This window comes from Marmota monax, unplaced genomic scaffold (assembly GCF_021218885.2).
Source record: "Marmota monax isolate L192 unplaced genomic scaffold, Marmota_monax_Labrador192_F-V1.1 WCK01_AAM20220418_F8-fsc00023, whole genome shotgun sequence".
Lineage (NCBI taxonomy): Eukaryota > Metazoa > Chordata > Mammalia > Rodentia > Sciuridae > Marmota > Marmota monax.
The window spans coordinates 13122449-13148287 of NW_026692907.1; the positions used below are offsets into that span (position 1 = coordinate 13122449).

General features: G+C 37.3%; 1 protein-coding gene across 1 annotated transcript in view; it reads left to right on the plus strand.

The window, feature by feature from the left end:
• Positions 1-25839, plus strand: part of Raver2 (ribonucleoprotein, PTB binding 2) — a 104403-nt gene that overhangs the window by 37711 nt on the left and 40853 nt on the right. Inside the window, exon 5 of the mRNA XM_046450841.2 lies at positions 9678-9801. Within this exon, the coding sequence (XP_046306797.1) occupies positions 9678-9801 (124 nt within the window). The remainder of the gene's footprint in view (positions 1-9677; positions 9802-25839) is intronic.

Sequence of the window (25839 nt, forward strand, 5' to 3'; positions counted from 1 at the left end):
AAAAAACTTTTTAGTTTGAGTAAGTCCCATTTGTTGATTCTAGTTATTAACTTTTGTGCTATGGGTGTCCTATTGAGGAATTTGGAGCCCGACCCCACCGACTGTAGATCGTAGCCAACTTTTTCTTCTATCAGACGGCGCGTCTCTGATTTGATATCAAGCTCCTTGATCCATTTTGAATTCACTTTTGTGCATGGCGAGAGAAAGGGATTCAGTTTCATTTTGTTGCATATGGATTTCCAGTTTTCCCAGCACCATTTGTTGAAGATGCTATCCTTCCTCCATTGCATGCTTTTAGCCCCTTTATCAAATATAAGATAGTTGTAGTTTTGTGGATTGGTTTCTGTGTCCTCTATTCTGTACCATTGGTCCACCCGCCTGTTTTGGTACCAGTACCATGCTGTTTTTGTTACTATTGCTCTGTAGTATAGTTTGAAGTCTGGTATCGCTATACCGCCTGATTCACACTTCTTGCTTAGCATTGTTTTTGCTATTCTGGGTCTTTTATTTTTCCATATGAATTTCATGATTGCTTTCTCTATTTCTACAAGAAATGCCGTTGGGATTTTGATTAGCATTGCATTAAACCTATAGAGAACTTTTGGTAATATCGCCATTTTGATGATGTTAGTTCTGCCTATCCATGAACAGGGTATATTTTTCCATCTTCTAAGATCTTCTTCTATTTCTCTCTTTAGGGTTCTGTAGTTTTCATTGTATAAGTCTTTCACCTCTTTTGTTAGGTTGATTCCCAAGTATGTTATTTTTTTTGAAGATATTTTGAATGGAGTGGTTGTCCTCATTTCCATTTCAGAGGATTTGTCACTGATATACAGGAATGCCTTTGATTTATGCGTGTTGATTTTAAATCCTGCCACTTTGCTGAATTCATTTATTAGCTCTAATAGTTTCTTTGTAGAGCCTTTTGGGTCTGCTAGATATAGAATCATATCATCTGCAAATAGTGATAATTTAATTTCTTCTTTTCCTATTTTTATGCCTTTAATTTCTTTCGTCTGTCTAATTGCTCTGGCCAGTGTTTCGAGAACTATGTTGAAGAGAAGTGGAGAGAGAGGGCATCCCTGTCTTGTTCCAGATTTTAGAGGGAATGCCTTCAGTTTTTCTCCATTCAGAATGATGCTAGCCTGAGGCTTAGCATAGATTGCTTTTACAATATTGAGGTATGTTCCTGTTATCCCTAGTTTTTCTAGAGTTTTGAACATAAAGGGATGCTGTACTTTGTTGAATGCTTTTTCCGCATCTATGGAGATGATCATATGGTTCTTATTTTTTTTTTTTTTTTTTTTTTGTTAAACTTTTTAATATTTATTGTTTTAGTTTTCGGCGGACAAACATCTTTGTTTGTATGTGGTGCTGAGGATCGAACCCGGGCCGCACGCATGCCAGGCGAGCGCGCTACCGCTTGAGCCACATCCCCAGCCCAAGGTTCTTATTTTTAAGTCTATTGATGTGGTGAATAACATTTATTGATTTCCGTATATTGAACCAGCCTTGCATCCCAGGGATGAATCCTACTTGATCATGGTGTACAATTTTTTTGATATGTTTTTGTATCCGATTCGCCAGAATTTTGTTGAGGATTTTTGCATCTAGGTTCATTAGAGATATTGGTCTGTAGTTTTCTTTCTTTGAAGTGTCTTTGTCTGGTTTAGGTATCAGGGTGATGTTGGCCTCATAGAATGAATTTGGAAGTTCTCCCTCCTTTTCTATTTCCTGAAGTAGCTTGAAAAGTATTGGTATTAGTTCTTCTTTAAAGGTTTTGTAAAATTCTGCTGTATACCCATCCGGACCTGGGCTTTTCTTAGTTGGTAGTCTTTTGATGGTTTCTTCTATTTCCTCAATTGATATTGGTCTGTTTAGGTTTTCTATATCCTCCTGACTCAATCTGGGCAGATCATATGACTTAAGAAATTTATCTATGCCTTCACTATCTTCTAATTTATTGGAGTATAAGGATTCAAAATAGTTTTTGATTATCTTCTGTATTTCTGAAGTGTCTGTTGTGATATTGCCTTTTTCATCCCGTATGCTAGTAATTTGAGTTCTCTCTCTTCTTCTCTTCGCTAGCATCGCTAAGGGTCTGTCGATTTTGTTTATTTTTTCAAAGAACCAACTTTTAGTTTTGTCAATTTTTTCAATTGTTTCTTTTGTTTCGATTTCATTAATTTCAGCTCTGATTTTCATTATTTCTTGCCTTCTACTTCTTTTGCTGTTGTTTTGCTCTTCTTTTTCAAGGATTTTGAGATGAAGTATGAGATCATTTATTTGTTGGTTTTTTTCTTTTTTTAAGGATTAATCTGAAAGTGGTTTATGTGTAGATGAGCTGGAGAGAGGAAATTAGAAGACTGGACAAGCTCTTGTTCTTAGGCTTCTACTCTCACATCTCCCACCCTCTTCCTACCCTCTTTGACTCACTCTGATCCCCCTTAGAGGTTCTCATTCTTATATCCTTATGTAAGTCACTACTTCAGCCATTCATTCACCATCAACTTCATTTCCTCTGGTTAAGTTGTCTATTCATTGCGACAGATTTGCTGAGTTTAAAACTCAGTTTGGTCCGGTGGCCTACCTCTGAAATTGGGGCCCTGTGTACTCTTTGAGAAAAACAAACAACTGGGTAGCTTGATGCCATTATGGATGAATGACATGTAGTTATAGCTGCCCCCACCCCAGCAAATCTTCAGCTTGTCTCTTATCAGCTCTTTTCCATTTTAACAGAAATTACCTAAACCCTGCACTCTGTTCCTGCTTTTTTCTTTGTTTCTGCCCAATGATCATGGTTCCTACTGAATAGAAATATGGAGGCCATGTGTTGAAAGAATTCCTTCATCTTTTCTTATCCATGCCCAAATTTCCTGCTTCTTTCTCTGATCAATAGCATCTGTTCACAAGTACTAGTTGGGTACCCACGACATGCACTCAGAGATGTTTAGTACTCTCCAGTGAACAAAGCCGGTAAATATTTCTGCCCTCTTGGAGGTAGGGTTATGTCTCCATCTGCCCAAGCAAGGGGCTTATGGCTGTGCCCCCATCCTCGGGGCCCTTGATCATTGCCTTTCTACTTACTTTTACTTGCTTCACTAACTCCATCCCATCTGCTACAAGCCTTTTCCTTAAAAAAAGCCTTTCCCTGTTCAGATATTGGCCTTTATAACCATATAACCAGAGCTTTTTGAACAAAAAGATCTTACTCATTGTCACCATTTCTTAATTTTCCATTTTTTTCTCAGTCTAATGCAATATAGTTCCTGCCAACACTAGTCAAGTGAATTTTCTCTCATTAAAATCAACAGGAATTTCTTTCTTTCTTTCTTTTACTTTTTTAAAATTTATTTTAAGTAGGTACATATGACAGTAGAATACATTTTGATTCATTGTACACAACTTTTCATTTTTCTGGTTGTACACAATATAGTGTTGTACCATATGTGCAGTCATACATGTACCTAGGATAATGATGTCCATCTCATTCCACCATCTTTTCTATCCCCAGGCCCCTCTCCCACCCGTCCTTCTCCTTTGCCCAATTGAAGTTCCTCTGTTTTTCCCATGCCCCGCCCCCATTATGGATCAGCATCCACTTATCAGAGAGAACATTTGGTCTTTGTTTTTTTGGAAATTGGCTTACTTCACTTAGCATGGTATTCTCCCAACTCCATCCATTTACCAGCAAATGCCATAATTTCATTCTCTTTTAATGTTGAGTAATATTTCATTGTGTATATATACCATAGTTTCTTTATCCTTTCATCTATTGAAGGGCATCTGAATTGCTTCCACAGTTTAGCTATTGTAAATTGAGCTGCTATAAACATTGATGTGGCCATGTTACTATAGTATGCTGATTTTAAGTCCTTTGGGTATATACCGAGGAGTGGGATAGCTGGGTCAGATGGTGGTTCCATTCCAAGTTTTCTAAGGAATCTCCATACTGCTTTCCAGATTGGTTACACCAATTTTCAGTCCCATCAGCAATGTATGAGTGTGCCTTTTCCCCCATATTCTCTTCAACATTTATTGTTGTCTGTATTCTTGATAACTGCCATTCTGACTGGCGTGAGATGAAATCTTATAGTAATTTTGATTTGCATTTCTCTAATTACTAGAAGATGTTGAACATTTTTAAACAAGGATTTCTTAATATTTGTATCTTGCAGGTATATATAAAATATTTTTAGTCTTTTATTGCTTGATCTCTGACATTTAAAACTCTCTGCTACCATGGATTCTGTCACACCATTCTTTTTCTTACCTGCCTAATGGTTCCTTCCCTAACTCCTATTTTTCCCCAAAGGGCAGATATCGTAGACTTCTATATTTCACTTTCTGACTTTCTTCCTCTAACTCACTCCAATTGCCTCAATGGTTGTCTGTTAATTATGATTTGCAGACATATTTTTTGGACCGAATTTCTATAAGTAGTAAATCTATAGTTCCAAAGGCTCATTTATTAGCCTACCTTTGAATGAAATAAATAGTTCAATTTCAACATTTCAAAAGAAAATTATTTTATTCGGGTACTTGCTTTTTTATGTTCTGTAACAACTTTATGTGTCATGCGTTAATTATGATTGGTGTCCTTATGTCTACATGTCAGAAATATCAGCAAATTCTTTCAACTCTGCGTCTAAAATCACAAGTCCTTGAGACCTTGTCTGCATGTTTGTTACTTCAGTCAGGATGTCATCTTTGCTCACTATTGTGATTAGAATAACTCCCTACATGGTCCTCAAGCCATTCGTCTTTCCTCCTCTAATCCCCCTTCCACAGTGCACCCAAGTGATCTTTCTTATCCTCAAATTACATTATGTCATTTTCTTTCTTCATATTCTTTAATGCCTACCCTGATTCTAATTCCTTAGAATGACCTACATGGCCCTTTGTGATTGGATAACAGTGACAGAAATCATACATATTTTTCAGTCATAAATGTAATTATATGCCAGGAAGGATGATACACACCTGTAATCCTAGCTACTCTTGTGAACCCCTGGCCTGGGTTCATTCTCCAGTGCCACACACACACACAAAGTAAGTTATCACTGGTGTTTGCTATAGGTTTGCAGTACATATATTTTTTTATCAAGTTTCTGAGATGTTTTAAAATCATAAATAGGGATTAAATTTTATGTAACTATTTCTACAATGTTTGAGATAATTGTGTGATTTCTTCACAAGCTCACTAATGTGGTCAATCACACATTTTCTTATATGAACCACCCTTTTATTCTAAACCCTAATTGATAACACCGTTTTTTCAATGCATTGTTTGATTTGACAGTATTTTATTTGATACGTGGTGTACACATGCACTCATAAATTGAACGCACATAAATTTTTGGTACCATTCTTATTTTTTGGATTAAGATAACACTGATCTTATAAAATGATTTTAGTACTTTTCTACCTCTTCCTTTTCTTTCTGTCTCATAGATCAGCTTGTATAAACAGGGATGTCTATAAAATGATGAGATGCCAGGCATGGAGGCGTACACTTATAATCCTAAGTACTTGGAAGACTGAGGCAGGAGATCACAAGTTCAAGGCTAGCCTCAGTAACTTAGCAGGACCCTGTCTCAAAAAATAAAAAGGGCCAGGGATGTAACTTAGTGACAGAGCACTCTGTGTTCAAGTCTCAGTACACACTAAGAAACAAAAATAAACAAATAAACCCGTGTGGGCCTAGTCCTTGTGCTTCTTCCAAAATGACTCATTGATTGCCACATAAGTTTCATCTATGGATAGTTACATATTTTAGTTTTTATTCTTTCTGTGCCATATTTCACATTTGAGTGTAGCCTATACATTTATCAATTTTATCTAAGCTTTCAACATTATTGACATATAATTTATTATTTTTAAAACATCCTGTCTGGTTTCCTCATTTCTTTCTATATTTTATTTATTTGCATTTTCCTTTTGATCCTTGATCAGGCTTATAAAAGATCTATTTTTTTCAAAGTAATAGCTTTTGTTATATTCATCATTTCAAAATGTTCTCTTTTGCTTATTTATGCCTTTATGATTTCCTTTTTTCTTTGCTCTTTAGATTTCCTTTTCTCCTTTTTTTTTGAAGGGAGGAAGAGAATATATTTACCCATCTTTACTGATGTCAATGCTTAACTCTCTTTTTTTTTTTCAGTCTGGTTATTTTCTGATAAATGCAGTTAAGGTACATTTTCTTCTAACTAATGCTATGCTTCCATGTCATAACTTTTAAATTATGAATGTTTCAATTTTTATTATGATTTCCTTTTAAACTCAAAGCTTAATTAACATGCATAGTTTTGGTTTATAACAAATTAGGAATTTTGACAAGCTATTTTTCTGCTACACATTTCTAATTGTATTGATTAAGGTTAGAGAACTTAATCTCTAAAGTTGATTTGGGGAGAAATGGATGTTGTGGCCTTAGTGCCCTGATGGGTAGTGGATCCACCTGTGCTCAGAGCCACTCAAGCTCTATGCTTGTGGGTTATGAATGTGTATGTACATAGATATATGTACATAAATATCAGTTCGTATCAGTTCATTCTCATTAACTTTCATTTGAATTTTCAATATGTTTTCTTCTTTTTATCTGCTTGATTTGTGTCTCAGAGGAATCTATTAGAAATTTTCATATATAATTGTTGATTTTTCTCCTTATTCTGTCAGTTGTTGCTATGTATATATTAGATATATAGAATGTATTTGAATATATATTAATTATTAGGCACACATTTGTTCATAATCATATCGATCATTTTGTCAATATTTGTGGTTTTGTTTTTGGGTTTTTTTTGCCTTGAAAATTTTTGTCTGACGTTGCAATGGCTACAACTTTTTTTTGGTTTATATTGCCATTTTTTTCTGTATATGTTGTTTTAGGTACATAACTCCCTTTATTTTCCCTTTCCTTCTATTAGATAGATAAGTCTTTCTTCTTCTGGTTTGAGAGCTACACAGTCTATCTTTATCTTCCTGGGGGTTGTCCCTGAATCCTTAAAGAGCACTCCCAGGTTCACCAGTACTCTGTCTTCTACTGAGATTGTTCTCACCTGCACTCATTTCCTCCATCCTGCCCTACTGCCGCCATATTGTTGTCTACGTTTTTACTTTAGAGTCGTCTTTAATATTATTTTATTGTTTTATGACCCTATCTTTTGTAAACAAGAGTAAAATGATAATTACATAGATTAATTTTCACATAACAGGCAATATTGTTTTACATTTATTTCTTTTCTCTCCAGAGTACTTCTTCCAAGGACACTTTGAGAGAGGTATTCATGTGGGAAACCCTTCTGATAACTTGTATAGTTGAGAACATTTTCATTCCTTTCTGATATTTAAATAGTAGCTTAGCTAAAAACAAAAGTCTAGGTCCAGAGCTTTTCTCCTGTACTACTTGGAAAATACAAGTTCATCATCTCCCTGCGTCTAGTGCAGGTGCCTTGAGAAATGAGTTGATGTTGATCCTTATTTATTTGGAGGTATGCTCTTTCATATTGGAAGCTTTTCACAGTTTTTCTTTAGGTTTGATGTCCATAAATCTCATGCCAAGAAATGTGAAAAGATGGGCTCTTTTTCTTTTGGACATCCTATTTGGGACATTGTAAACCCTTCCATTCTGTGGTCTTTAATGTTCTTTAATAATGAGATATTCTCAGTTGTCATTTCTTCAGAGATTTCCTTCATATTTTCTCCTTCAGGATTCCTTTTATGTAGGTCTTGACACTTCTACCTCTGTCCCCTGCTTATACTTGTCTTCTTGTACTTTCTATTTCTTTAACCTGACCTTTTAGATCACTATTTTATTTTTTAATCATATATATGTACATATTTTTTCTACTATTTTATTCATGTTAAATCGTATAATGGAGATTAAGAATAATGCTTTATGAATTTCTTCAGCTTCCTCATTTATTGAATGGGGATAATAATACCAACTTATAGAATTGTTTTCGAAGAATGTGTGATCTAACCCACGTGAAGTGCTTAGAACAATGCCAAGTCTATAGTAAATGAGAGCCGCTTTTATTTTTCTCAGTGTTTATGTTTCCATACCCACTATTGCTCACCACTTAGTCTTTATAACTGCATGGCTTTGCTTCATGTTACTAATAAAAATTCATTTTCTTTTTAGACTTTCTTGTTATTTCTTATTCATTGATTTTGCTTTCTTTCTTATAAGCAATCCAGTTTTTTGCCTTTATTTTGAGCAGCTCTGTTTCCTAAGTGTCTAGTTGCTGTCTCCTATGAACACATATTTCCTGGAGGCAGCTATCAGCTTCCTTGTATGTTAGTGTTTATATAATGGGGTGGGGTGTAGGAGCTGGGGGTATAGCTCAGTGGTAGAACATATGCTGCATAAGACCCTAGGTTTAATCTGCCCTGTCAAAAAAAAAAATAGTTTGATGGGAGAAGGAATAGACAGGGAGAGGTAAATATGGGACTTAGGCTAGGGTCTAGGGAAGGCAGGCAGGGACCTCAGGGCAGAGATGCTCTGCCTTCACCATTCACATTTGGCCAGGTCCTCTTCCCACCCCATCCAGACAGCCCTGAAAGAACCCTTTGCCTCTCCCCTCCCTGTCTTGCGCTCAGTTCTGCTTTCCTCCATTGAAACTGTTCCACCTTGCACTGTGGGTGTGCGAGGGAGGAACTGAGAAGGCTGGGGATATGGGAACGAGGTTGTCATTGACCAGCTGTTCTGCCCACACTAGCATTATTTGGTCTCCACTGTCCCTGTCCTGGTGTGCCTCCCTATTGTTGAGTCATTGGTCCTCTGGCTGTCACTGGGACAGTGCTGCTCTTTCCTGCCCTGCTGTGCTGGTCAGCAGAGCCATGCTCCCTAAAGGCAGTGCAAAGGGAACCGGACCACTGAACAACTCAAATGCCCTTCCCTGAATCACCCTGTGCTGGTCCAAGGTCTCTCATTCTCGCTCCTGTTTACCTTCACACCTTGGCTCTCTCTGCAGATTTCTCAATGATCATATGCCAGTTTCTCCCTTTCCCTCTCAATTTCACAGTATCTGGCCTGGGAGAAGGACCCAGTTGTCCCTGTCATTTCTCCGTTTTCTCAGGCTAGAAGTTTACAGTTTGCTTTTTATTTTAATATCCTCATATATCACACTGGTTTTAAGAACTGAAAACAATTTTGTTTTTAGGGAGCTACCAATTACATATATGCAAAGCCAGTTCTTCTTAGTCTCAAATTGGAGGATTAAGGTAATGAAATAAAGATCTTTTTAGTATAAGAAAATTCTGATTTGCGAGGCAGCCCACACTGTTAAACTTCCGATTAGCAATGTAGTAAGATTCTCCTATTAGCCACAAAGTAGTCATGTTAAAACAACACATTATCTCCTTGTTAGCAAATTGAGAGTCCCTCGTCATCTATTTGTACTTTGTAAAGAGATATATTCTATTAATCTTTAGTCTTCTTGAAGCCCATTAGAATTTAGCTGAAATAGTCTATCAGGATTTCATGTCCGATGTGTGACAGGACATCTTAACATGTAATTGAGCACAATGGTAGCAGTGTACAGCAGATATATAAAACAGATTGTGTTTACGAGTCAATAGATCTTAGGCAAATGAGAATTTCTGGAAGAATGCCTTTAAAATTCCATCTTTTGTGCTTGGTCTAATGTTTCTTATTTCTGTATTTGCTAAAGATGCACAGTAATCAAAAGGGATTACTTCCAGAACCAAATCCAGTACAAATTATGAAAAGTTTAAACAACCCCGCCATGTTGCAAGTTCTTCTACAACCCCAGCTACAACGAGCTGTCAAACCAGGTAAGTGCCACATGTCCTGACTAAATGCAGAATGTTGGCTTGAAGTTAATACAGCTGCTTTACATTCAAAATGTGAAAAGTACATTTACAAGTTAAAAAAAAAGCACACTTAAATTAGTCTAAAATATATAATTTTCCCCAGACTTGTTATTGAATTTTAATAGATAATCTGAGGTGATAATGTATTTTGGCTATTTTGGGTAGGTACAACATGCTTATGTGTTTCCTATTTCTTTGCCATTAATAAATGTTATATATTAAACCTTCAATTTAGCTCTTAGTTGACATAAATTTATAGAACAAGTGGTAATAATTAACATACTACATTGTTATAGCCTCTATCAACAAAGAATATATTTCTGTGTAATAGTTTTAGCAGAATACTATGTTAAAAGTGCTAAAAGTCTGTTTCCTCTTTTGTTCTTCCCTTTTTTGATGTAAAATTCTTTCACTCTGTAACCAGTGATGAAAGCATTATTATTTTATAAGTATTATGCCAATCTTTATACTATCAATATACATTGAATATGTATTTAATATTCTTTTTCTGGTAATAACTTACCTTCTGAAATGTACAATGTACTTTATATACACAAAATGTCTGTTTTGGCATTGTGAGGAAATGAGACCTGATATTCAATACTAAAGTTTGGAATAAATATATTAAATAAGTTTATTCTGTTTCAATCCCAATTAGCCTAACTTCCACTTGCCTACTGTAATTTAGTTCTAGCATGAATTAATTACTTGATGTTAACATGAACCCCACAAGTTAAAGTCTCAGTCCTCCACATGAGTGCCCTATTTTACAGTCCCAGTCAGAAATTCAATGGGTCTCCAAGGCCACCCACACTCCTGACCAACTAGCTATAAGTTTGGGAGTTCCCAGCACCCTCTCAGTTTTGAGAATTCAACAGACAGAAACTCAGGAAAGCACAATATTTATGATTATAATTGTATGTATTTTAAAGGACATAACTTAGGAGTACCCAAATGAAGAGACACTTGGGGTTTTTATCCTAAAGGAATCTTGAATTTTATCAAAGTCTTTTTCTGTGTCTATTGAGATGATCATTTGATTTTTATACTTGATTCTTTTTTAAAATATTTTTTAGTTATCAATAGATCTTTATTTATTTATATGCAGTGCTGAGAATCAAACCCCATGCCTTACATATGCTAGGCAAACGCTCTACCACTGAGCCATAACCCCAGCCCCTTCTTGATTCTTTTTATGTGCCAATTTACATTTATTGATTTGTGTATGTTGAACCATCTTTGTATCCCTGGAATGAAACCAATTTGATTAGTATATGATCATTTTAACATGTTGTCAGATTTGATTTGAAAGTATTTTATTGGGAATTTTTGCATCTGAGTTCATCAGAGTTATGTATATTTCTTCTGTTGTGTCTTTTCAGATTTTTTTTTTCAATTTGTTCTTTTTATATATGACAGTAGTGTGCATTCTGACATGTTATATATACATGAAGTATATATTATTCTAATTAGGATCCCATTCTTGTAGCTATACATGATGTGTAGTTTCATTGGTTGTGTAATTATATATGAACATAGAAAAGTTATGTCTGATTCATTCTACTGTCTTTCCTATCCCTATTCCCTCTTCCTTTCTTTTCATTCCCCTTTGTCTAATCCACTGAACTTCTATTCTTCTCTCCCCTGCCGCCCCGCCTTGTGTATGTTATAATCCGCGTATAAGAGAGAACATTTGACCTTTGGGTTTTGGGGATTGGCTTATTACACTTAGCATGATAGGCTCCAGATCCATCCATTTACCAGCAAAAGTCATAAAAATCATTCTTTTTTATGGCTGAGTAATATTCCATTCTCTGTGTGTGTGTGCGTGTGTGCATGTGTATATGTGTATCACATTTTCTTTACCCATTCATCTATTGAAGGGCACCTAGATGGGTTCCACAGCTTCACCACTGTGAATTGAGCAGCTATAAACATTGATATGACTGTATCACTGTAGTATGCTGATTTTAAGTTCTTTGGGTATATACAAAGGAGTGGGATAACTGGGTCAAATGGTGGTTCCATTTCAAGTTTTCTGAGGAATTTCTATACTGCTTTCCAGAGTGATTATAACAATTTGCAATTCCACCAATAATGTGTGAGTCTAATTTTACCCAACATCCTCTCCAACATTTATTGTTATTCTTTTTTTTTTTAATATTCTTGATAATGGCCTCTGACTAGAGTGTCTTCTCAGGTTTGGATAACAGGGTAATACTTGTTTTGTAGAATGAGTTTATAATTACTCAAACTATTATTGAGGAATAATTTGAGGAGAATTGGTATTAGTTCTTCAAAAGTCTGGAAAAATTCAGTAGTGAATTTATCAGTCTGGGCTTCTCTCCAACTCCCAAGACTTCTTATTTACTGCTTCAATTTCAGTACTTGTTATTTATCTATTTAAGTTTTATATATGCCCTTTGTTCAATTTTGGTAGATCATATCTTTCCAGAAATTTGTCCATTTCTTCTGTATTTTCAGCTGTATTGGCATATAGTTTTTTAAAAAAAAAATTTAGTTGTAGATGGACATAGTATCTTTATTTTTATTTATTTATTTTTATGTGGTACTGAGAATCAAACCTAGGACCTCATACATGTGAGGCCAGTACTCTACCACTGAGCTACAACCCCAGCCCAGCATATAGTTTTAATATTATGTAGTTATTATGTTCTCCAATGATCCTTTGAATCTCAGTGGTATCTGTTAGACTGTTTCCTTTTTCATCTCTAATTTCATTTAATTGGGTCTGCTCTCACTTTTGGTTAGTTTAGATAAAGGTTTGTCAATTTTATCTTCTCAACAAATTCTTTCATTGATCCTTTTGTATTGTTCTTTTTTAAATTTTATATATATATATATATATATATATACACATACATACACACACACACACACACACACACACACGTGTGCTAGGTGAGCGCTCTACCATTGAGCCACAACCTCAGCCCCCTTTGTATTGTTCTTTTAATCTCTATTTCATTTGTTTCTGCTCTGATTATTATTTATTTGTTTATTTCTACTGATTTTGATGGTTTGTTCTTTTTGCATTATTAGGTCATGCGTTTGTGATCTCTGTATTTTTTTGGTGTAAGTACTCGTTGTTATGAACTTCCTTCTTAGTACCGCTTTCACTGTGTCCCACAGTTCTTGTGGGTTGTGTTTCTATTTTCATTTGATTCAAGGAATTTTAAAATTTCCACTCTGCTTATATATTCTGTATAATTTTCTGTATAATTGTATGTTCTGTATAATTACGTGTTTTTTTCTTGCTACTGATTTCTAGCTTCATTCCATTGTAATCAGATAAGATGCAAGAGATTATTTCAGTTTTTTTAACTTGTTTAGACTTGTGTTGTGGCCTAATATGTGTCAATTTTGGAAGAAAGTGCAATGGGACAATGAAAAGAATGTGCATTTTGCAGTTGTTGGGTGGAATATTCTGTAGATGTCTATTAGGTCTATTTGGTCTATAGTATAATTTAACTCTGATGTTTCTTTGTTGATTTTCTTATCTGGATGATTTATTGGTGAGAGCCGGTATTGAAGTTGCCCACTATTATTGTATTGGAGCCTATCTCTCCCTTTATGTTTAGTAGTGTTTGCTTTATAAAATTGGGTTGCTTTGACAATCAGTGCATATGTATTTATAATCATTATATTTTTTGAGAGACAGAGAGAGAGAGAGAGAGAATTTTTTATATTTATTTTTTAGTTTTCGGTGGACACAACATCTTTATTTTTATGTGGTGCTGAGGATCGAACCCAGCGCCCCACTTAAGCCAGTCGAGCGCGCTACCACTTGAGCCACATCCCCAGCCCCCATTATATTTTCTTGAAAATTTTTTCCCTTGATCAGTCTATAGTGACCTTTGTATTCTTCTAACTGATTTTGTGTCAACGTCTTTTTGTCAGATATAAGTATAGCTACTCCTACTTCTTTCCCACTCCATTTGCTTGGAGTAACATTTTCTATCCTTTCAGTATGTGTTTTTTATTACAAGTGAGCTGTTTCTTGCAAATGACATATTTTGGGGTCTTGTTTTTTAATCCATTTATTCTGAACCTTTTTAAAAATATTTTTTAGTTGTTGATGTACTTTTATTATTTATTTATTTATATATGGTGCCTCACACTTGCTAAGCAAGTGCTCTGCCACTGAGGCACAACCCCAGCCCTAGTCTGTATCTTTTAATTAGAGAATTAAGACCATTTACATACAGTATGTTCTCCTGTTGTTTTGTTTTTCTTCTGGTTGTTTTCAATATTTTATGTTCCATTTCTTTTTCTTGTATTCATCTTAGAAGTTCGATGGTTTACTGTATTGATAATGTTTGATTCTTTTCTATTTCTCATTTGCATGTCTACTCTTCTAGAGAGATTTATTTTTTTTAACATGCTCTTGTGATTGTGTTTATCTTTCTTCCTCTTCTGGATGTAGAATTTCCTTAAATATCTTTTGTAATGCTTGTTTAGTGGTCATGAATTTCCTTAGTTTATGCTGAGATTGGAAGGTCTTTATTTCAACTTTGCTTCTGAAGGATAATCTTGCTATGTAAGCAATCTTGTTTGGCAGTTCTTTTATTCCAGAACTTCGAATATATCATGTTCTCCTGGCATTTAGAGTTTCTGCTGAGAAGTATGCTATTAAATGTGACTTGGCACTTATATTTCTTGAAGATTTTAATCTTCTTTCTTTGTCCTGTACTTTTGACATTCTGACTATGTCATGGAGAGCATCTTTTCTGGTCATCTTTACTTGGGGTCCTAAATACCTCCGGTATTTGGAAGTCTAGGTTTTTCCCGAGATTTGGGGAAATTTCTGCTATTATTTAACTGATCATGTTTTCTATTCTTTCAGCCTTCTCCCTTGGGTATACTGATTATGCTGGCATTTGATCATTTGAAAGTGTCACAGAGAATGGACTATGTTCTTCTTTTCATTATACCTTTTTTTTCTTTAATTTCTGTCTGAATGTAATATTTTGTCAGACTTGTCCCTGAACATTAATATTCTTTTTCTGCTAAATCTAATCTGTTGGGGAGGCTTTCAACTGAGGTTTTTTATTTGTTTGTTTGTTTTAATCTGACTAAGGTTTTCATTTTCAAGATTTCTATTTGGTCCTTTATCAAACTGTCTCTGTGCTTACTGCATTTCTCACCCATATGCTGCATTGTTTTTCTTAATGCATTCAACTGTTTATCTGTATTTTTTGAAGATCGTTGAAGTTTTTTTATTATTTTTTTTTAGTTGTAGATGGACACAGTACCTTTATTTTATTTATTTATCTTTACATGGTACTAAGGATCAAACCCAGTGCCTCACACGCAGGAGGCCAGTGCTCCACCACTGAGCTACAACCCCAACCCATCAGTGAGATTTTTAAAAAATATTCTTTTGAATTTTTTTTAATCTGGCATTCCAGCCATTCCAATACCTTTTCATCTGTTACAATAGCATTATGAACTTTAAAAAATATCAGATTGCTTATTTTTTCATATTTTTTTGTTTCCATGTTGGGAGTTGCCGTAGTCTGGCTGGGCACAAATGCCGCAGTCTGGCTAGGCACAAAATCACTAGCCACCACACAGCTTGTAGATTCAAACAGCAACTCTTTATTCCCGAACTCACACCAGCCGTCTACAATCACGTTCTGGGGAAATCCACGTTCTCTGCCCAAATCCACCCCCACTGGGCTTCTGTCTCCCAAAAAATACTGTCTGAATCCCGTGAGAACTCAAGGGGAACTCAGGCAGCAGGATACGCCCTATTCCCAACAGGAATAACCCTAAACCTGGAACGCCCTAAACCGGGAACGCCCTAAACCTGATTATCCTAAACCGGGAACACCCTAAACCCAGATCCGCCTTGGTCCTTGAGCAAGGTCACCTACATGCAATGTCACTGCAAAATGTCCTATTTCCACGAGTCCTTCCTCTAAGCAACATGGGGTACGCTGGCAAGGAAATTGTCATACCTACTTGGCTAGTGGCTCCCAGCATCTCCCCCCTTCTGATTAATTAAACAACAAGCAATGTGGCTTAAGGACCGTGCCTGGTAGGTTGTCCAATTCAACATATGGTTCTTACCCGTCATTGGAAAACTGACCTTTAGGCATCAGCCTCCTGTCTTAGGTTGATACCACTGCAATTGGATCATACCCGTCACTGACTACCAGTCCAGCATACAGCCATACTTGTGGATAGGTCTATGCACCAGCGGGGGGGGGGGGGGGTGAGGTTCTTTGCCTCACCTCTGTTGGCCCCCAAATTTGGCCTTGGTGCCAGTGGGGGAGTGAGGTTAATGTGGCTTAAGGACCGTGCCTGGTAGGTTGTCCAATTCAACATATGGTTCTTACCCGTCATCGGAAAACTGACCTTTAGGCGTCAGCCTCCTGTCTTAGGTTGATACCACTGCAATTGGATCATACCCGTCACTGACTACCAGTCCAGCATATAGCCATTGGCCCCCAAATTTTAGACCATCACTAGCAGAAGGGAGGAGGATACAGAAATGCCACGACACCAAGCCAATTGACGGCTCCTTGGGAAAAATTGCATCACTGGTGACACCATCAGCAAAGATATGTCAGCACTACCACAATTAACATGGGGTGCGCTGGCAAGGAAATAAAAACTGCATCACTGGTGACACCATCAGCAAAGATATGCCAGCATTACCACAATTCGCTGCACCAAACGATAGTTACATAGTCCAGGCAAGTTCTGTAAGCAGTTCAAAGCAGAGGAATCTATCAATATGTCCATTTCCTCCCCAAATCCGTTTCCTCCCAAAGTAAGTTGACTCCTTGATTGAGTATTACTTGTTGAGTTATATTCATTGATGCATCAGTTTATACAGTTTACTGTGATAGCTATCATAGAAGCTGTAGTTTGGTTTTATCTTTGTCTTCGCCGGCACTGGGATGAAGATAGGAATTCTGGCAATGATGCTAAAAAGACATTATCCTGAAAAGAATTATTAAATATAATGAAAAGGAAAGGTGAAAGTAAACAAACAGATCTGTTAACCTACTTTAAAAACAATAATTAGTAAACAAACAGGTCTGTTAACCACCTTTAAAAACAATCCTTAACAGCTGTTTACCTAATTTAAATTAAACCATTTAAATCACGTGAATAAAAAAAAATAATAATAATTTGGATCCATTTTTTCATTAGCGCTCCTCATATAAGAAATATGGACATACGCACATACAGACATACAACACAAAACACAAGAGTGCACACAAATGTACAACACATAAGAAAATAGTAAAGGCCTTGTAGCTTTACCTAGGTGAAGTCTCCATTGCAATGTTTAAAAACTCCACAGTCAAAAATAAAACTGATCAGAAAAACATTAACCTAGGTTTGTATGAGCTCAAAAAATAAAAATAGAACCTTATGATGTGGAAAAATGCAATAATAAAATAGCTATTGAAAAAAGCATCCTGGTTAATCACTGTCGCAGATGTAAGAATGGCCAAGCTGGAGTTCTGGATATCAGCTGTTATGGATTTGAGTCAAATCATCTTCTTTTCGATCTGTAGAAATTGTTTTAGTTAATCTCTCTGGAATCCAAATCGGCTGCTGTTCTCTCTGTGGAAAAACACAAACAGACCCCCGACTCCAGACAATCACTGGGTCAGGACCTTTCCATTGTCCTGTTAGAATATCTTTCCAAAGTACTTTAGGCTTATATACATTTTTTGGATACATATGCCTTTCCGCAGCACTAAGTCCTGATGAATCCAAATTTAAAAAGTTTAGAGTAAAAAGCGTTATTTTAAGTTTATCTTTGGGGGATATATACCCCCTTCCAATTCCCTCTTTTTGCTTTAATAAGTACGTTTTAATAGTTTGATGAGCTCTTTCAACTATGCCTTGTCCCTGTGGATTGTATGGGATTCCTGTTATATGAGTAATACCAAATGATGAGCAAAATTGTTTAAAAGAGGTAGAGGTATAGCCAGGACCATTATCGGTTTTTAACTGTTTAGGAACGCTCACAGTGGCAAAATTTTGTAAGCAATGAGCTATAACATCTTTAGTTTTTTCTCCGGCATGAAGGGAGCCCATCAAAAATCCAGAAGAAGTATCAACTGTAACGTGTAAATATTTTAATTTTCCAAATTCTGGCAAGTGTGTGACGTCCATCTGCCAAATATGGTTAGGTATCAGTCCTCTAGGATTGACTCCAAGATTAACTTGTGGTAAAAATGTCACACAATTTTGACATTGTTTTATTATATGTCTGGCTTGTTCCTTAGTTATTTTAAAATGCTTTTGTAAAGTATTAGCATTAACATGAAACCTTTTATGAAAATTTGTAGCTTCTTCAAATGTAGAGAAAATATGTATGTCATGTATAGTTTTATCTGCTAAATCATTGCCTAAACTAAGGGCTCCAGGCAATCCTGTATGTGCCCTAATATGTCCTATAAAGAATGGATCTTTTCTGTCCCAGATTAGACTTTGTATAGTGGAAAACAAATAGAAAACAGTAGAAGAAGGGGAAATCCTACCAGCATCTTCAAGAGATACTATAGCATTAACTACATACTGACTATCAGAAAATAAATTAAATACAGAATCTTTAAACATCACAAAAGCTTGTAAAACTGCATTAAGCTCTACCTTTTGAGCTGACTGTTTGGGTACTAAAAATGTAAAAGTTTGATCAGGGGTAACTACTGCTGCTGTACCATTATTTGACCCATCAGTGAATATATTTGGAGCATTCATGATAGGTGTTTTTCTTGTCATTTTAGGAAAAACTACAGGATGCTTAGACCAAAAAGACAACAAAGGATTAGATGGTAAATGATTATCAAATGAAACATTAGATTTACACATGATTATTGCCCAAGTATTTAACTCATTAGCTAACTCATCAATTTGATCCATAGTATATGGAGTAATAATTTTATTGGGAGAAATTCCAAACACTCCCTTCGCTGCTTTTATTCCTTTGAGTATTAATTGTCCTACAGCCTCAGGATACCTAGTAAGAATAGTGTTAGGAGAATAAGATAAATGTATCCACAATAATGGACCTTCTTGCCAAAATACTCCTGTAGGAATATTTTTTGTTGGTAGTACAATAAATAATAAAGGCAAACTTATATCAATTCTATCCAAATGTATATTTTCCATATATGATTCAATAATTTTTAATGCCTTTCTTGCTTTAGGAGTTAACATGCGGGGTGAATTTGGATCTGATGGACCTTTTAGAATATCAAATAAAGGTCCCAACTCTCCTGTTGGTATACCTAGATAAGGCCTTATCCAATTTATGTCTCCCAATAACTTTTGAAAGTCGTTAAGTGATTTGAGTTGATCTACTCGTATTTGAATTTTTGGTGGACGGACCATGGTTGAGGATAATAGAACTCCTAAATAATTAATTGGAAAATTTAATTGTACTTTATCTATTGCTATCTCTAGATTATAATTTTGTAATAAGTTTGTAAGTGTGGCATAACATTCCAGCAATATGTTTTTATCTTTATGTGCCAATAATACATCATCCATATAGTGAAATATTTGTAGTTCAGGATTTTGATTTCTAAGTGGCTGGATTGCTTTGTTAACATATATTTGACACATAGTTGGACTGTTAGCCATGCCTTGAGGGAGTACTTTCCATTCATATCTCTGATCAGGACCTTCATGATTTAATGCAGGGATAGTAAATGCAAAACGTGGACTATCCTCGGGATGAATTGGAATTGAAAAAAAAAAACAATCTTTAATATCTATAGCTAAAACATGCCAGGTTTTTGGCAAAGCAGACAATTGAGGAATCCCTGATTGAGCAGGTCCCATAATAACCATCTCATTATTAATGGCTCTTAAATCTTGCAATAATCTCCATTTACCATATTTCTTTTTGATGACAAAAATGGGAGTATTATGGGGAGATATGGAAGGTTGTATATGTCCTTCCGCTAATTGTTGTTTGACCAGATCATGGGCTACTTGTATCTTTTCTTTAGTCAGGGGCCACTGAGGAACCCACACTGGTCTTTCTGATTTCCAAGTAATTTTGATTGTCTCAGTGGCCCTTTCTGAAAATCCAACCCATGTCTGTCTGTTCCTTGATCTATTTGTACTGGTGCTGCTATACCTTGCCCTTGTTTTCCTAATCTTTTTTCTTTCCTAAAGCCTTGTCTAGCCCTAGTAATGGGCGCATTAGGATTGATGTTATTTGTTAACGTCAAACCTAATTGATCTAGGACATCTCGTCCCCATAAATTTATAGGAAGATGATCCAATACATATGGCTGTATAGTTCCTTCACATCCTTCAGGATCCTTCCAATCTAATATCATAGAATTTCTATGGGGATTAGTCGCCACTCCTAGGCCTCGAAGCGTTTGAGTGGCTTGTTGTAATGGCCAATGTTTTGGCCATTCTTGACGAGATATGGTGCTAAGGTCAGCTCCTGTGTCCAGTAGACCATTAAACTCATGACCTTGAATATTTAGTTTTAGCATTGGGCGAGAATCTAAATTTAAAGACAACATAGCCCAATCTACACCTGTGGAGCCTAATCCCCTGGAACCTCTTTCTACACTACGACTAGGAAATTTATTATGTAGGCTGGGTATTATTAACAACTGTGCTATTCTATCTCCAAGTGAAATTACTGATATACCTCTTGGAGAACTAGCTATAATTTTTATTTCACCTACATAATCGGGATCAATTACCCCAGGACTTATCATAAGTCCTTTTAATGTAGATGAACTACGTCCCAATAATAAGCCTACTGTTCCTTGGGGAAGAGGTCCTTTTACTCCTGTGGGAATGATTTGAACTCCCATCTCTGGAGTTAATACTTCTCTGGCAGAGGCGCAGATGTCCAACCCTGCGCTCCCTCGGGTTTGTCTGATGAGGGATTTAATGGACAATGTGTCCTGGGCACTACCCTGATGGTGTTGCTGGGTTCCTCCACTGCCCCGTAGATTTGTGGTTGTGGGCCCTGGAGCATTGGGCCCCCCTGTCCGTTTTTTGGCAATGGAGCCTGATGCCTTTCTCCATGATATTGTGGATAAATACCTGGTCTTTGTCCGTTTTTTGATAAGGGAGTACCTTCTATGGTGGTTTGAGAATGGCATTCATTAGCCCAATGTCTCCCTCTACGGCATCGTGGGCAAATACCCGGTATTCTATTCCTTTGATACCTACTTTTGTTAAACCCTCCTCCTATGGGGCAATTCCTTTTAAAATGTCCTGTTTGTTCACAATCATAGCATGTTTTTGGCCTGGCATCTAAAGCCTGTTGTACTGCAGCTGCCAAGACTTGCCCTTGTTCATTAATATCTCTACATAATTTAATATATGTGTTTAAATCTTCATGTCTCCATGGTCTAATAACCTCTCTGCAACAACGATTTGCTTGGTCATAAGCCAGTTGTTTTATTAATGGCATTGCTTGTTCTGTATCCCCAAAAATTTTGGCAGCCGTTTGAATTAGCCTATCTACAAAGTCAGCGTAAGGTTCATTAGCTCTCTGTATTACCTTAGATAGCTGACCTTGTAAATCTCCATGTCCTTGTAAAGTCTTCCATGCCCTAACTGCGTCTGCAGCAATTTGTGCATATATAGCAGGATCATATTCAATTTGTTGCCGTTGACCCTCATAAGGTCCTTTTCCTAACAACATCTCTAGATTTGTTTGAGGGTAACCGGCTGCTGCATTTCGCCTAGCTGTCTCGGCACAAAATTCCTCATTGGCAACCTTCCATAACAAATATTGTCCTCCATTTAGTACAGATTTACACATGCTAGCCCAATCTGCTGGCATCATGTCCAAGTTAGTAATGGACTCGACCATGCTTACCGTGAAGGGAGCTTGGGGACCATAGGTTGTTACAGCCTCCTTTAACTGCTTCACTGTTTTAAAATCTAAAGCACGGTGAATTCGCTGCTCTCCTACCTGTTCAAGTACAGGGCATGCTAATCTTTGAGGTCCTGTCTCAGGATCCCATTTATCAACTACGGGGTTTGAGGGCCACTCAGCTGTCTCCATCGGTGGGGCTGTTGGTTGAATTACGCCCTCTTGTGATAAAACGGAGTTAGTAACAGCCTCCTGTTGTGGCCTTTTTCCTAACAACCCCTTTTCCTTTAAATTTTCTTCCTCTGTCTGACTAGCTCGAGAGACCTTCTCTTTTGCTTGATCTAAAATGTCTTTCTCCATGGTCTGAACCTCTAACAATTTACTTAACATCTTTTCGGTTTGTTTTTTACTAATTTCTAATCTACTATAAAGATAACGCAACCAAATAAGATAACACAAAACAAAACCGAAACTGAATGAAACAAAAACGGAATAAAAAATCGTTGTATCAATTTTCTCTTCCTCAGGGCCGACAAACTTCAAACCTTTAGTCAACCATTTTTTCCAGTTTGCCTGAGAAATTTCTAGGGATAGGCAGCTTGAAACAAAAACAAAATAAATCAAAACAATAACACATTGTTTTTTGAATTGGTCACCCATTCTTTCGCTCTTCCTCAGGGGCGAGCAATTTCACTTACCTCCAAGCTTTAGACGTTCCCCGTACGAGCCGCCAAATGCCGCAGTCTGGCTGGGCACAAATGCCGCAGTCTGGCTGGGCACACAATCACGAGCCACCACACAGCTTGTAGATTCAAACAGCAACTCTTTATTCCCGAACTCACACCAGCCGTCTACAATCACGTTCTGGGGAAATCCACGTTCTCTGCCCAAATCCACCCCCACTGGGCTTCTGTCTCCCAAAAAATACTGTCTGAATCCCGTGAGAACTCAAGGGGAACTCAGGCAGCAGGATACGCCCTATTCCCAACAGGAATAACCTTAAACCTGGAACGCCCTAAACCGGGAACGCCCTAAACCCGAAACGCCCTAAACCTGATTATCCTAAACCGGGAACACCCTAAACCCGGATCCGCCCTGGTCCTTGAGCAAGGTCACCTACATGCAATGTCACTGCAAAATGTCCTATTTCCACGAGTCCTTCCTCTAAGCAACATGGGGTATGCTGGCAAGGAAATTGTCATACCTACTTGGCTAATGGCTCCCAGCAGGGAGTTGTGCATCGATTGGTAAACATATCTCTTTTACTTTTATGTGAGGGCCTTTTAGTAAGTAGCCTTCTCTTCATGATTTGTCTTTGGAAGTTGATTTGTTATGTAGGGTTGAGTTTAATTACAACTGGGCTTCATAGTGCAATCTCCCTTTGGACTCTTTGGCTGCGATTAGTGAGTTTTGACATAGTGCATACTATAGCAGAGCCTGAGGGGTCCGCTTTCTTGGTAGGTCTAGAAACAGTAGCATTCCTCTGGTAACTGAGACAGTGTAGTATAGAGGGAGTAAGTGGAGTGCACCATAGCTGGTTACTCCTAAAATGGGAGTAGAGGTCCCTATCAAGTGGTAGGTTATTTCCACATGCGCTGTTGATATCGGCTCTGCAACTTGAAAGCAATTCTGACACTGACTATTCCAGTTTTGTTAAGTGACATGAAGCAGTTATCCTCAGTTTAGACACTGATGCAGTCCCTGGTGTATCACATGGAGAGGTGAGGGTAGGATCACAACTTCCTTCTGTGGTACTCAAATCCAGTCTTGTCAGCCATGTGTGATCCAAAAGGTGTGGGAGGAACCAATGCTGGGGACCCCCATAAGTGCTGTGTCCACAATAGCTGTGTTATTTCTCCCTGCTGCTACTATGGGCTTGATTGTCTAGGAGCAGGATGTCAGACTCCCCCAGCTATGCCCACCTGGCAGCAGGTTATTGTCCTCCCTATTCTTTAAGCTGAAGTATCCACCAAGGCTTGATAGGGACTAGGGCATGGTTGTAGCTAGGTGCATTTCTTCTCAGCTGGGCTGGAAGTGTCACCAAGGTCGTATACCGAGAAACAAATGAACAACAACAAAATATCAATAGCAATAATGGCAACAGGAAAGAATGGGGGAAAACAAACAAAAAAAAGTTCCTAAAAATCTGAAGTTAAAAAAGAAAAAAGAAAGCAGGAGAAAAATAAAAAGGGGAGGGAGTGGGGTTGGGGAGAGAAATTAAAAAGTAAGAAGAGGAGCAAAGAAAAAAATGTATAGGCTCAGGCCTAGGACTACCCCGCTGACCAGCAGACCCACTCCAGAGCCCAGGCCTACCCCATCTTTATCTTGGGACATTGCAGCTATTGCCATAGCCCTCCCCACGCAGTAGCCTCCACCTTGGTACAACAGATAGTGCCTGGAGGCAGCTGCATCTTCAAACAGGCTGTCCACCCTTTCAGCCCCATCTCTGAAAGTGGTTGCATTCATCTTGGGACACCCCCGCTGCTATCTTTTTTTTTTTTAATTTTTATTTATTTTTTTATTGGTTGTTCAAAACATTACAAAGCTCTTGACATATCATATTTCATACATTAGATTCAAGTGGGTTATGAACTCCCATTTTTATCCCAAATAGAGATTGCAGAATCACATCGGTTACACATCCACATTTTTACATAATGCCATATTAGTAACTGTTGTATTCTGCTACATTTCCTATCCTCTATTATCCCCCCTCCCCTCCCTTCCCATCTTCTCTCTCTACCCCATCTACTGTAATTATTTTCTCTCCTTGTTTTTTTTCCCATTCCCCTCACAACCTCTTATATGTAATTTTGTGTAACAATGAGGGTCTCCTTCCATTTCCAAGCAATTTCCCTTTTCTCTCCCTTTCCCTCCCACCTCATGTCTCTGTTTAATGTTAATCTTTTCCTCCTGTTCTTCCTCCCTGCTCTGTTCTTAGTTGCTCTCATTATATCAAAGAAGACATTTGGCATTTGTTTTTTAGGGATTGGCTAGCTTCACTTAGCATAATCTGCTCTAGTGCCATCCATTTCCCTGCAAATTCCATGATTTTGTCATTTTTTAGTGCAGAGTAATACTCCATTGTGTATAAATGCCACATTTTTTTAATCCATTCATCTATTGAAGGGCATCTGGTTTGGTTCCACAGTCTAGCTATTGTGAATTGTGCTGCTATGAACATCGATGTGGCAGTATCCCTGTAGTACGCTCTTTTAAGGTCTTCAGGGAATAGTCCAAGAAGGGCAATAGCTGGGTCAAATGGTGGTTCCATTCCTAGCTTTCCCAGGAATCTCCATACTGCTTTCCAAATTGGCCGCACCAATTTGCAGTCCCACCAGCAATGTAGAAGAGTACCCTTTTCCCCACATCCTCGCCAGCACTTGTTGTTGTTTGACTTCATAATGGCTGCCAATCTTACTGGAGTGAGATGGTATCTTAGGGTGGTTTTGATTTGCATTTCTCTGACTTCTAGAGATGGTGAGCATTTTTTCATGTACTTGTTGATTGATTGTATATCCTCCTCTGAGAAGTGTCTGTTCAGGTCCTTGGCTCATTTGTTGATTAGATTATTTGTTATCTTATTGTTTAATTTTTTGAGTTCTTTGTATACTCTGGATATTAGGGCTCTATCTGAAGTGTGAGGAGTAAAAATTTGTTCCCATGATGTAGGCTCCCTATTTACCTCTCTTATTGTTTCTCTTGCTGAGAAAAACTTTTTAGTTTAAGTAAGTCCCATTTGTTGATTCTTGTTATTAACTCTTGTGCTATGGATGTCCTGTTAAGGAATTTGGAGCCCGACCCCACAATATGTAGATCGGAGCCAACTTTTTCTTCTATCAGACGCAGAGTCTCTGATTTGATATCAACTTTGTGGATTACTCTCTGTGTCCTCTATTCTGTACCATTGGTCCACCCGCCTGTTTTGGTACCAGTACCATGCTGTTTTTGTTACTATTGCTCTGTAGTATAGTTTGAAATCTGGTATTGCTATACCACCTGATTCACACTTCCTGCTTAGAGTTGCTTTTGCTATTCTGGGTCTTTTATTTTTCCATATGAATTTCATGATTGCTTTATCTATTTCTACAAGAAATGCCATTGGGATTTTGATTGGCATTGCATTAAACCTATAGAGAACT